The sequence below is a fragment of the Macrosteles quadrilineatus genome, unplaced genomic scaffold (assembly GCF_028750875.1).
Source record: "Macrosteles quadrilineatus isolate MER2022 unplaced genomic scaffold, UCM_ALF_1.0 Scaffold_1__1_contigs__length_201487025, whole genome shotgun sequence".
Lineage (NCBI taxonomy): Eukaryota > Metazoa > Arthropoda > Insecta > Hemiptera > Cicadellidae > Macrosteles > Macrosteles quadrilineatus.
This window is the reverse complement of record NW_026542594.1, coordinates 50,718,860-50,733,334: the sequence shown is the minus strand read 5'-3', so window position 1 is coordinate 50,733,334 and position 14,475 is coordinate 50,718,860. Positions and strand designations below refer to the sequence as shown.

General features: G+C 37.1%; 1 protein-coding gene across 3 annotated transcripts in view; it reads right to left on the bottom strand.

Moving 5' to 3' along the window:
- LOC128983012 (mitochondrial proton/calcium exchanger protein-like) overlaps positions 1 to 6,502 on the bottom strand; it is a 73,546-nt gene extending 67,044 nt beyond the window's left edge. The window contains exon 1 of one of the 3 annotated variants that reach the window (XM_054402133.1): positions 6,033 to 6,502. In XM_054402133.1, the coding sequence (XP_054258108.1) occupies positions 6,033 to 6,084 (52 nt within the window). In that variant the 5' untranslated portion in view covers positions 6,085 to 6,502. Of the gene's footprint in view, positions 1 to 5,856; positions 5,985 to 6,032 lie in introns of those variants that run through there. The other 2 variants (XM_054402131.1, XM_054402134.1) reach the window with 2 other exon arrangements.
- Between the last annotated feature and the right edge of the window lie 7,973 nt (positions 6,503 to 14,475).

Sequence of the window (14,475 nt, the reverse complement as noted above, 5' to 3'; positions counted from 1 at the left end):
AAAACGTTTTGACGTACTTGATACGTCAGTACTTTTCCGCCCGCTGCTGCGTTTTGACGTATTGTGTACGTCCTCAGACGTTCCGTCCGATGCTGCTACCTATCGGGGAAATCCGCTTAAACATCTGGATGCGATCGATATTGCAGTACGTTGAGGGATAGATGGGCTACATGAAACTACAAAAATACCTGGTTTTAGAAAATTTTTGGTTGTCTTTGGTGACAAATGTTTACAGGCGTTTGAGCAGAAAAATTTCACTTGCGTCGTCTTGGTTACGTCGTTGTTTGTTTGTTTACGTAATTAGATGTTTTCTGTTATTATTGAGTGAATTCCGATTGAGATATTATTTTTAATGTTTTATTATAGTTTCTAGTGGTTTTGTTGGTTAAATGTGGTAGTTAGCATAGCATAGCATAGCAACTATTTGGTAATTAGTTGGTTTTACCATTAACTACGTGGTTTTGTGGAGCAGAAAAGTTTTTATTTCAGTGGATAGTGATTGAATTGTGGTGTAAGTTCTCTGTTATGGTATGGCTCGCAGTAGTGAAATAGATTGTTGGCTGCTGTCGGAATTTGTTGACGATGTAGAGAGTGATGAATATGATATAGATTTTGCACAGTTACAAGGTGATAATCCCGAAGGTGAAAATCCAGAAAGTGACGATGATTTAGCGATAGTTAGGCCTACACCTAATGTTGGTGTTAGTGAGTTTGGTGGTGGTGAGCCTAATCCTAACCCTACGCCTTCACCAATGTCTCTTCCACCTAGGCCTATGTCACCCCCCCCCCCCAACCAATGGAATTGGACAATGTTGAAATGACAATTGAGGATGTAGTGGCTGGGGCAGGAGGTGACAATCCTCTCCCTGCTAGACGTAGGCCTACTGAAAATGTACCACAAATGATTAGGGAATCCGTTGAGATTTATGTACCTCAAAAGGAAAATTTTATTGGTATGGGTGAGGCAGGTCCCAAAATAAATTATGAAAATGAATTACATATTTTAAAATATTTCTTTGATGACACAATCATGGACCTTATTGTCCATGCGGAGCAGCAGCATAGGAAGCAGGGAATGATATTCCATCAGTTTTCTCGTACATAGAAGTGGGTCCCTATTACCAAAAATGAACTGTATGTTTATTTTGGCCTAGAGATGCTTATGGGTATTGACCAAAGGCCTAGTCTTAGAGCATACTATTCAAAAAATGGTTTGTTACGTACTGATGTGTATCCAAGTACAATGCCGTTGGAGCGGTTTCAGCTCATTTCCAAGTACTTGCATTTTTGCGATGAGACAAAACTCAGTGACAATGGACAGAAACGTTTGTTTAGAATTTTTTCTGAATAATAAGTTTCAGGCAGCATTTGGCCTTTCCCAGAATATTTCAATTGATGAATCGTTAACTTTGTGGAAAGGTCGCTTGGGGGTCAAACAGTATTTGCCGCTGAAGGCAGCTCAGTTTGGTATTAATTCTTTTGAGATTTGTGAGTCATCTTCGGGGTATACCCGTTCATTTCTTATATACACAGGTAAAAGCATGGTTTTTGACAATCCTATTGTCCCACCAAAGTCAAACAAATCCACTGCAATTGTTTTATCTCTCATGGCGCCTCTTCTCGATAAGGGTTTTACGCTCTGGATGGATAATTGGAACAATTCACCGGAACTTTCAAAGTTATTGAAAAAAAGGAAAACTGACACTTGTGGCACCATGAAAAACTGACCAGGAAGTGTGTAGGCCTACCTGATGAAGTAAAAAGTCAAAAGTTGGATAAGGGTGAAATAGTTGTATTGCATAGCGAAGATGTCATGATCATGAAATGGCGCGATAAACAAGTTGTCTCTTTTATTTCAACCTTCCATTCCCATGAAATGGGAGTGAAAACTAGCAAGAGTGGTAGGCAAGAAATTAAGCCAGTTTTGGTACTTGACTATAATAAACAAATGGGAGGGGTTGACTTGAGGGATCAAATGCTACACAGTTATCAGCTTGAAAGAAAGAGGGGGCAGAAATGGTATATAAAAATTTTCAAAGGGCTGCTAAATGTTACTGTTTTGAATTCCTATATTATTTGGAAATGTACCAACCAAAAAAGTGAACATTTTGCCTTCAGATTAGAAATGGTAAAAATGTTAAATTTGAAACCTATGGATCCCAAGTGCAGAGAAATGTAAGTGGTAGACCATCGATCAAACCCAAACCAGCTCGGCAAACCGAAAGACATTTCCTTTACCTCATTCCACCTACTGCAAACAAAGTGAATGCTAAAAGAAGATATTGTGTGTGTTCCAAGAGAGGAATTAGAAGGGACACTAGGTACTGGTGCCCAAAATGTGAAGCAGGACTATGTTTGGGAGAATGTTTAGAAGATTAACCACACAAAACTCAACTTTTAAGGTATGAAAAACTTGTATAACTGTCCTAGACTTTTGATGTATTATATATCTTTTTTAAAGCCAGTAATTTGCTGTTTAATTTGGTGAAAGAATTGTTAAAATATAATTATAAATAACAAAGTTATAACTTATGCGTTTATAGTACGAATGTTCCGACCCTGCTGGAAAGCCGAACAAACCCACGCAGCAGGGTTGGTCTTTATTAAAAAAACTTGCACATTGAAGGGTTAAGTAAGTAGTCTAGGTTAGTAAGTTAACTAGGCCTAGATTTGGAGTGGACTTTATTTGGTAGGGCCTAATACTGAGCTTATTGGCCTAGGCCTACTACTAAGTACTACTAACTACTTAAGTTATGTTATATTGAATTTTTTTTCCTTAAGAAAATAAAACTTTTAAGCCCTTTTGACTGCACTTTACTTTAGGTCCTACACTCATTCGAATGAAAATATCGTTTGTTCGATTGTTTCATTCGATATATCGTTTGGTTAGTTAGGTTAGGTTAACCTTACCTAACTAACCAAACAATATAATGAAACAATCGATTAATCTATACCTATATCGATCAATATTTTAATTCGAATGAGTGTAGGACCTAAAGTAAAGTGCAGCCGCACTTTTTACCTTTGGCACTATTGGGGGAAACGCCCAACTCTGAAACCAATCTGAAAATCGAGAAAAATGCTAGAATTCAGCGATTTTAGGAGCTTTAAAAAATATTTTATTAGGTCTACTTTAAGTTAATAGTATTTTTCTCGTCTGGCAATTTCAAACACTTTTTTCCTCTTTCACTTTTCAGCAAACGGGTAGACTTCCGTATCTGTTGGCACAAACAACCGAACAAAAATATCGATCGATATATCGATTATTCGACATATCGTCTAACCAAACAATATATCGAATGAAACAATCAAATAATCAAAATTTTAATTCGGTTGTTTGTGCCAACAGATACGGAAGTCTTCCCCGGCAAACACCAAAGTTTTAGGCCTAGGCCTAACTTATTTCACCCCAAAAAGCGCAATCGAAAATCGCAAAAGCGTTAAAAACCACTAAATATTGGCACATTTGCCTGGTAATTGTGTCAATAACCTATTACTAATCTAACTTAACCTAACCTAACTTAAACTAACCTAACATAACTTAACCTAACCCTACCTCGTGTAGGCCTAACTATCGCTAAATCATCATCACTTTCTGGATTTTCACCTTCGGGATTATCACCTTGTAACTGTGCAAAATCTATATCATATTCATCACTCTCTACATCGTCAACAAATTCCGACAGCAGCCAACGATCTATTTCACTACTGCGAGCCATACCATAACAGAGAACTTACACCACAATTCAATCACTATCCACTGAAATAAAAACTTTTCTGCTCCACAAAACCACTAGAAACTATAATAAAACATTAAAAATAATATCTCAATCGGAATTCACTCAATAATAACAGAAAACATCTAATTACGTAAACAAACAACGACATAACCAAGACGACGCGAGTGAAATTTTTCTGCTCAAACGCCTGTAAACATTTGTCACCAAAGGCAACCAAAAGTTTCTAAAACCGGGTATTTTTGTAGTTTCATGTAGCACATCTATCCCTCAACGTACTGCAATATCGATAGCGTCCAGATGTTTAAGCGGATTTCCCCGATAGGTAGCAGCATCGGACGGAAGGTCTGAGAACGTACGCAATACGTCAAAACGCAGCAGCGGGCGAAAAAGTACTGACGTATCAAGTACGTCAAAACGTCTTGAAGGGCTAAGTAGCCTACTTACCTACCTAGGCTGCACTTTACTTTAGGTCCTACAGACAACCGAATGAAAATATCGATTGTTCGATTGTTTCATTCGATATATCGTTTGGTCGATATATCGATCGATATTTTCATTCGAATGAGTTTAGGACCTAAAGTAAAGTGCAGCTCCTACCTAGCCTATAAGTTAATTCAAATCATATAAAACATATGAAAGTAGGTAGGCCAACCTAACGGGTACAGTTTCTTAAGTGGTAAGTGGGCTACACTGAATGTCTATTGAAACTAACTTCGTATCAATTTGATTATTGCCTTAAATCTCCATTAGATTTTTTTCATTATCAGCAAGTTTGGTTAAATTAGTTATAGGTTAGGCTATGACAGTGTCATTTTATTTATAATTGATATAGGCCTACAGTAGAACCTCTTTAATCCGAAATAATTGGGACCAGGGGTAGTTCGGACTATTGAACAGTTCGGATTACAGAACATATTGTTGTTTTTACATAACAATAGCTAAAACATGGCTAAAATTGATCAACATTATTTTGGTAAAAGTGAAAAAATGTTTTATAAAGTAAAATACAGTGTTTATTTAACACAATAGTAAACATGGTGAATAAACAGTACTGTAAATTAAATACAGTATACAATAAAGAACTGCTGTACTGTGTATAGAGTACAGCAATGAGGGGTTCGGATTAGTGGACGTTCGGATTATGGGGGTTCGGATTAAAGAAGTTCTACCTACTGTAGTTCAAAATCAAAAGCTTTATTTTCCAATAGACATTACAAATGCATGTGGAATGGTCAAAGAAGGTATTATGTTGGTAAACATTTGTCAAGGAAGAGTACAATAGATGTAGAGTACAAGGTTAAATCAAAAGATACAAAGAGAATATAAAATGCATGCAGATGAGGATAACTATAAGAGAAAAAAAGTACAATCATTACTCAATATGTAATGGTTTAGGAAGTTCTAAAAAATCGTTAAGTTTGTAGAATGGGTTCTTTACTAGCCACATAAGAATTTTAGCTATAAAAACTTTGTAAGGAAGTGATAGCAATTTGTTGGGCAATTTATTTAGACATTTTAGGCCCAGAATTTTATGACTTTTCTTTGTTTTGCTCAGTCTAACATGGGGTATATCAAATTGATGCCTGTTTCTAGTTTGAAAATCATGAAAATCACTTTTTATGGCATGTCAGTCCATTTCCTTAAAACTAGTTAACATGATATTAAATATAGGCTATATAAATTAATAACGGTTAAAATATTAAATTCAATAAAAATGGGGCGACAATGTTCCTCAGGATCAACCCTAGCCATTATGCGCAGGACCTTTTTTTGTAATATTAAGACATCGGACACATGAGAACTATTACCCCAAAAAATGATACAGTAGGTACCATAGTTCATAGTTCAAATATTGATAAGGCCTAATCAATACAGTAGAACCTTGATAACAAGACTCTCAAGGGGATTATTAAATAAGACTTGTTATCAAGGTTGACTTCTTATCGAGGTTTCCAACGTGTGAGAAGGGCTAAAATATAATTCAAGGGGATTAGAAAATGACACTTGTTAAAAAGGGTGACTTGTTATCGAGGGTCTTGTTATCAAGGTTCCACTGTAGGCCTATTTTCAATCAATATTACCTTAGGCTTAGCAAGTAAAGAAACTGTTTACTCACCTAACATATCAGAAACATACAGGCCTAGGCCTAGGCCTAACTTACAGCTAAACACCATCTCCGCCGTACTAAGTTAGGCTATAACTTTTGGTGACTTAGGCAGGTTAATTAACTGTGACTTAATTAGGTATGCCTAAGTAGCCTAGGCCTAATTAACCCTTATTTAATAGATCTACCTGTAACTAAATTGCTTGACTTCAATATGTTAACTGGAAACATCAGATACATTATTAAGTGTAGATGTGAGATTAATCCATGTCAAGCTTCGGCATAAGTTGAAATGACAAATAAAATAGGCTAGTACTAGCCTACTACTGAACGTTATTTAACTTATTATGCCTAGTTCAAAACTTCAAAGTCTGAAGAGACGACTGACTTGATAGCGTACAATGATATCGGAGAAACCGTTAAGAATAAGGTGCTATTATGATGAAATGTCCAAACTTTATCGTCCAAACTTGTTAGTTGCGAAATTCGAAGTCATATGAGATGATATAGAATCGTGATGGAATGAAAAAATGTAACTTGTAACTTTGTAACTTGTGTAAAATAAAACAAATCCCGGTGACAGACAAATCTTTTAACAACTACCACACCACACCACCACCACAGACCACACCATATGATTATGTTTTCGTTTTGTTATAGCTTTTAGCAAGCATAAAGCAATAGCATTGACTGAGACTGAGACTGACTAGCCTTAGCCTAGTGAGTCATGAGTGGCTATTGAATATTGAATTGACTGAAGTTGAACTGGTTTTTTTTTTAGTCAAGTCTTTGTTCGTTGAGTAAGTACAGCAATTTATTTATTTATTTGACGGTAACAACTAATAGCCTATGCTAATATGCTATAAAATTCTAACAAAACAATACGTATGAAAAATTTGATGGCTAACATCGGTATGGTGCGTTAACATCATGACATATTTTTACAATAAATAATAATAAATGTATGTATAGTGTTATAGTACATGCTTAACTACACAAAAGATAGATATTTGCTTAATGGCTACAATATGAAAATTTAACATAATGATGATTGCAATACAACAAGACAGACAAAATAATTGAGAATTGACTACAATGACATTAACACAGCCATAGTGATACATGCAATATAGTGTTGAACAAAACAAAATAGAAAAAACATTTGAGAAAGCAACTGACATTAACTAAATCACTGCAATCCACCAGTCCATTTAAAATCTTGTAAAGGAACAATAAATCCACGATCCCTCGACGCTAGCTCGCCGTTTCATCGTTTTGGGAACCAGGGCCGTTACCCTGACACCCCGGGTCATTTGACCAACCCTGTTCGCCGTTCATCGTTTGGAAACCGCGGTCGCTACTCTGACACCCCGAGTCCATTGACCTTATTCGCCGTTTAGTCCTGCAGCTAGCTATACTTTAGTGTGCAAGATTGCGTATACTCAATATTCTTGCATAATGTTTTAGTTTGATGTCTAGGGAGTTTAAAAAACCTGGGCGTTTACCTCCTCCCCCCCACGTTTTCCGGCTATGACGTAATCAAAATGGCGGCCATTGATTTTTAAAAAGCGTATATTTCGCAAACTATTTGTCGGATCGGATTGAACTTTTTTTTATTTGAAAGATAAGTTTAAATGCTATTTGTTTTACATTTACACATTTGTTGTATGTTTAGTAATTATTTCGTAATTTTGCAAAAGCCTGTATTTTTTTATATTTTTGTGTTATTTTTGTTAGTAACGTTTTATTGATACAGTATATCAAAAACCACCAATGGCAAAAGTTGTAGAACATTTAAAAAGCTTTACAAAAATACCAAATTCGATATGTTTTACTCAAAATATTACGTCAGGAAACTAGATAAATCTCATAAAAAAACCTATTTTGGCGCAAAAACGCCTATTAGTCTGGCATCTAGGGCAGTGCACAAGTCTTATATAGACAGTTTTACAATTCAATGTTGATGTATGTGTCTGAATAAGGTGTTTTCAACTCGGGTGTCACTTCTGCACCCACTGCAGTTTCCGGTTATGACGTCGTCAAAATGGCGGAAAGGGCTATATTAAAAAAAACTATATTTTACATACCATGTATCGGATCGGAATGAACTTTTTTTTGTTTGAAAGATAAGTTTACATGCTATCTTTCATACTTTTACACTTTTGTTTAGTGCATTTTTGGTACTTTCCTGTTAAAGGGAACATTCATTATTATCGATGATTTTTTCTCGATATATCGATATTAACAAATTGAAACATATCAGCTGGAGCTGACAAATACGATAAATATTGTTCAGTACAGTATCAACAAACGATAATGAAATGAAAAACGATAATGAAATGAAACTGTTATAAAAAAATTACCTAACATAACTAACCCAACTTGCTGTGTAACATTTAAAAATTCCGTGTTTAAGTTGCCTTTTCTGTTATCAAACCCTAACGGAATTTTTAAATGGTACAGCAAGTTTGGTTGGTTATGTTAGGTTAGCTTAGAACAGTTTCATTTCTTATAATAGACTATTTTAGCCTAAACAAGATCAGTTGTCAATGTGTTTGTAATGGATCGGAAAAAAAATATCGATATATCGAGAAAAATCATCGATAATAATGAATGTTCCCTTTAACAGGAAAGTACCGTATTGTTCGTAATTTTGCAAAAACCTATATTTTTAAATATTTTTGTGTTATTTTTGTTGATTACGTTTTATTGATACAATATATCAGAAATAACTTAAAGGGAAGGTTGTAGCACGTTAAAAGGGCTTTACAAAAATACCGAATTCGATATGCTTTACGCAAAGGATCACGTCAAGAAACTAGAAAAATCGTACAAAACAACCTAATTTGGCGCAAAAACTCATATAAATCCGACACCGATGGCTGTGTACGAGTCATAGACAGTTTTACCATACAATGTTGATGTATTTGTCTATAGAAGTGTTTTTAACTCGGGTATCACGTCTGGACCCACTGCAGTTTCCGGTTATGATGTCTTTAAAATTGCTACATGTTACGATTTCACCAACTATTTTACTTAAAATAAGACCATTACCCCCTTTTATGCAAATAAAAGCACAACAAATCAATGTAATTAGTCCATAGGAAGTTTCCCACTATATAAATACCCCCGGTGCAGCAATCCTGTCGACTAAGCAAATTTCCATTTGCCTGGATTGATTTTTCAATTAATATATTAAATTAACATTGTTTAAGAGTGCCTAGGTTTGCTGCTCAAGGGAAATTAATAAAGTGGATTTTTTATTAAAATATATTAATGGCTTAGTGTTGGATAAAGAAATCTGCCAAGTTTGATCAAAATATATCCATAATTAAGCCAACTACTACATTTACAATATTGTCCAAAAAAATAACATTGAAATTTTAAATGAAAAATATTTTTATTTTCTCCTTCACCAATAACCGTATAAAAACGCTTTTACATACTACATTATTTGTTTTTTCAAGGTCTTTCAAAAGGTTCGGAGAAAAATTGATAAATTTTGTGTTATAAGGGTAAAAAAAGAGAAAATCCCATTTTAGTCCCATAAAACCCCTCTTTGAACTCCGTTCCTATGGTCCGATCACGCTGGTTTGTGAAAATATCCAAATTTATCCCGCCTTACACCTTCAAACCAAATTTCATCTAACAATCTAACATTTGAACACACAGGTTTTTGGCCTCTGGGAAAAAAATAAAAAATTTAAACGGTCCCGGACCGCCGGACCTAGGTATTACCATGAGACTTGCGATAATAGCTACTTTCAAATGTGGAAAATTTGCTAAAATGTGCTTTTGAAAATCACGTAACTGCCTTCCACCATTTGTGTCCAACTAATAGTGCAAAAGTACTTGATTCTGTCGTAAATAAATATACAAATTAACTTAATAAACAACTTTATTATTAAAAGACAATAGTTATTTGTGCAACTAGTGAGCAAAGGGAGCGATTGACTCACTCGAGAGAAATACTTACTCACGAGCCGTAGGCGAGTGAGGAATGGTTTCTCGAGTGAGGCAATTGCACTTTGCACTCGAGTTGCACATTATATTTTTCTTACAGTTACCATAAAACAAATAAATTGGTAAAGAAACGTAACGTATTTTTACACAGATGTGAACTTTTAATATGACATTTAATGAAACAACAGTATAACAGCTGACCAGCTGATTTACAGCCAGTGCTGCCAACGTATTTCGCGCGCATACGACCTTGTCTGCATGTTACGCGCTCGCTATTTCGTGCCTTCACGTTGCAAATCTGAAGCGAGTGAGACAAAGTACGGTAATTAAAGTGAGACAATGTTTTTTGATGAGCGAATTGGCCACTTTGCTTGCTTTCTCAAATCAGTGAGAGAACATGTACATTGTTAGGTATCTTTAGGAAAAAAGTATTTACTTATCACACAACCAATGTACTGTAAACAATACACATTGTTGAATACCTATCAAGTAGGTACAACTAAATTTATAACTGTCCTGATTGTTTTTTTTTTTACCCGTCTGATACTTAGGTAACATACCAATTAATTAAATAAGTTACAACTTAACTTAATTGGCCAATAGTGGTATTGCTTGCTACTAGATAAGCTTTTGCTTAGGATTAAATTTTAGGATATTAGGCCTATAATATATTGTTTTATCACTATTCGTAAATAACACGTTCAATTGTTCGTATATAAATAACTTAGACTTCCAGTATAGACCTCTGTGTTCGAAGTACGGTGAAAAAGGGAAGAATATAAACGCTGTGTGTCCGTAGAGACGATAACTTGAGTTACTTTTGACTTGAGTATGATTTCGATGTAATTTGGTTTAAAGGTGTAAGGCGGGATTAATTTGAATAATTTTGCGAACCAGCATGATCGGACCATAGGAACGGAGTTCAAAGAGGGATTTTATGGGACTAAAGTGGGATTTTCTCTTTTTTTTAACCTTATAAACCAAAATTTATCAATCTTTCTCCAAACCTTTTGAAAGACCTTCAAAAAACAAATAATGTAGTACACCCATGATCTTCGTAGACATTGAAGCTGCTATATGTCTAGCACAGAATCCAGCATCACAGAAGAACCAACCACATTGAAATCAAACACTTTTTCATTCGAGAACAAGTGGCAGCAGGAAACCTTGCTGCATGGATTTTGCCGCGGTCATGGATACCTATGATGGCTTTGACTTGGTTTAGGAGTGATGTCCACGATTTCATCCACTATCACGGGTGTCGATGATGATGACCTCTTGATGCATATTGGAGATATTCACGATTACTTTCGCGATCGCAAGGAATTTCCACCACAGTGGGAGGGCCGCTCAAATAATTTGGCCTAGGGCCGCAAGTACCCTAAATCCGGCACTGCATTACCAGGGTCGTTGCGTTGCTGAACGTTGGTGGAAAGTTCATTTTGTTGCACCCGTAGATTCGCCAATATTGAGCTTCGATTTCTTCTAGCGACATTGGTAACATTGATGTAGGAATGTCGTGCTTCTTGTTGTCGTTATTCGGGGTCACCAATATATAGCGATGTTTAATCTGTATGAATTAATTTCACCATTATATGAACGAATATTTGATAATGATTTATTTACAAACGAAAATATTTTCAACAAAACTAGCAACAGCTTTTTCCTACAGTTACCTAACAATGTACATGTTCTCTCGCTGATTTGAGAAAGCAAAGTGGCCAATTCGCTCACCAATGTTAACATTGTCTCACTCTAATTACTTTGTCTCACTCCAGATTTGCAACGTGAAGGCACGAAATAGTGAGCGCGTAACATGCAGGCAACGTCGTATGCGCGCGAAATACGTTGGCAGCACTGGCTGTAAATCAGCTGGTCAGCTGTTGTACTGTTGTATTTGTCACTTCACTTAAATGTTATATTAAAAGTTCACTTCTGTGTAAAAATAGGTTATGTTTCTTCATGTTTCTTCACAAATGTTTTTGTTTTATGGTAACTGTAGGAAAAGTATAATGTGCAACTCGTGTTCAAAGTACAATTGCCTCACTCGAGAAACCATTCCTCACTCGCCTACGGCTCGTGAGTAAGGATTTCTCTCGAGTGAGTCAATTGCTCACTTTTCTCACTAGTTGCACAAATAACTATTCATAATAAATATTAAACTATGTATAGACCTAGACCAAAGGCACAGCTGTGGCTAAGTCAACGCTACACACTCTAACCAAGGCCCCACTAGAAAAAAAGTTTTTTCTAGTGGGGCCTTGCTCTAACCCACTATTCCACCAGCAGGCTTGCCTGCGCATGTTCTTTACAGTGTCCCGGCAGATTTCTTGTTAAGAGCTTAATATGGCCGCATTCAAAGAATTTGCCATATTCTCCACCCCATTTGTGTCCCTTTTGTGTCTTTTATTTGGCTTCGTCTGTCCCCTAGCACCTCTCGACACTGGCTCCAGACTGTCTTTCTCAAGTTCTTATAGGTCTCTTTTGTACAGATCATGCCTATAGTAAATTCAATGTGACTGTGATCCGACGCTGAGTGGACATCAGACACCCCGCATTTTACAACATTTATCGCCACATAACTGCTAGCCAAAGTTATGTCAAAAAACCTCTTCCCTTAGTACCACCCCTGTCCCCTGTCGAAAGGTTGGTTTGGATCCCTTGTTCAATATAACTAAATTAGATTCAGCTATAAAACTTAAGGAGCTCTCTCCTCTCTCATTGACGTTGACCTCCCCAGGCCACGTGATGGGCATTGGCGTCGCAGCCCAACAACAGGTGTCTCCTTTCCCTGGCTCCATATCATCCTCATTTCTCTGGTCGGTGGTGGTTCCTTTGAATCACACGGCAGGTATACTAAAGCAAGTTGACGTCACCGTCACCCATCTGCTCGTATACATCGGTCACGGCACAATCCCTAAAACAGAGATTAGTGACTTTCAATGTCTTAATATTTGTACTGGCAAAAATGTAAGCTCTAGGTTTGTCACTGTCAGTATCATATATCAACCCACCTTTTGTGGTGCCCATCCCCATGATTCTGCCTCCTGCGGTCCATGGCTCCTGGATCACAGCCACACCTATGCGGTCAACAAGGATCTTCTGGCAAAGCGTAGCCGTAGCCACCCTGCTGTGCTGGAGATTGGTCTGGAGCACCGCAACCATCCTCTACTTGTGGGGATCTTTGCTCCCATGCAGCCTGAAGGCAATCCTCTCGCAGCCCAGGAATAAGAGTATTGCAAGAGACATCAGCTTTTGCAGGGAGTCTTAGTGAATTATCATGACGAAGAATTGTCCAACCAGGGTTTGAGATTCCCCCCAACAACCACCCAGTGGTCGGTTTCAAGGTCATTCTGCAGCTTGAGGCCCTGCATCAAATCCTTCTTGGTCATTGCGCCCGTTGAGGTGTGAAAAAACACTGATACCTTCACAGCTTTAACAAGGTCTTTGGCTGGGGGCAAGCTGCAGTGAGATTCCCTCAAAGGGACTCAGCTCCTGAACTTGTTTGACCAGCCAATCCTTTGTGGCTGCGTTAGTACAACCAACCACAAAGACTCCACCTTCAAGGAAGGCAGCTGCTTATACTGGCGTTATTAAATTGTCAATTATCAAAGTCAATTTCAGTACAACATTTCAATCACTATTTATTTACTTATTATTTTAACATTATTAAAACATGTGATAATTTATCTTCACAAACAAATCATACAACATAAATATAAAGATTAATCAATGGTCATACATATATATGAAATTAGTCATTAACATCTTTCCCCTCCTCAGGTAGAATGGCAATTTTTGTCACCGGACGCCGAAAAGTACCTTTTGGTGTTGTGATGTCAACAACTCTTATTTGTACATCTCGACCGGGGTATAGGGCAGATATTCTTCCAAGGGGCCAGGTGTTACGTGCATTGTCTTCATCTACAATTATTGCCAAGTCGTCGACTTCAGGTGGAACAGTTCTTTTATGCCATTTGCACCTCCTTGTCAAGCAGGGTAAATACTCATGAACCCATCTTTTCCAAAAGTTGTCCAGTAGGGCCTTAACTCGAGTTAGCTGCCTTCTGCAAAGTTTGTCTTCATTGATATCTATTTTGAAGGCTTCTCTAAGAAAATGGTTTGGAGTGAGCGGGTCTGGATTGAGTTGGTTTAATTGGTACATTAGTCAGTGGTCTTGAATTGATGATAAATTCTATTCGAACAAGAAAGGTTTGAAGTTCTTCATCCTTAGGATACTGGGAACGCATGACAAATTTTAATGCGGTTTTAACTGATCTGATGAGTCTCTCCCAGCATCCGCCCATATGTGGGGCTCAAGGAGGAATAAAGTTCCATTTGATACCTTGTCTGGATATGACCCTCTAAATGTGGACATTGTTTAAACACTTAGTAGCATTCCTGAGTTCTTTGTCACTTCCAACAAAGTTTGTCCCATTGTCCGAGAACATCTCCGATGGACAGGGTCTTCGGCTAATGAAACGTTCGATTGCCATGATACAACTTTCTGTGTTCAAAGAATGTGCAACTTCCAAGTGGACAGCTCTAGTTGTCAAACATGTGAACAAAACTCCCCAACGTTTCTCGTATCTCCTCCCTATAGTTACTTATCGGTCCGAAGTAATCTACTCCAGTGTAGAAGAACGGGTGGCTGGTTCTTGTTACTCT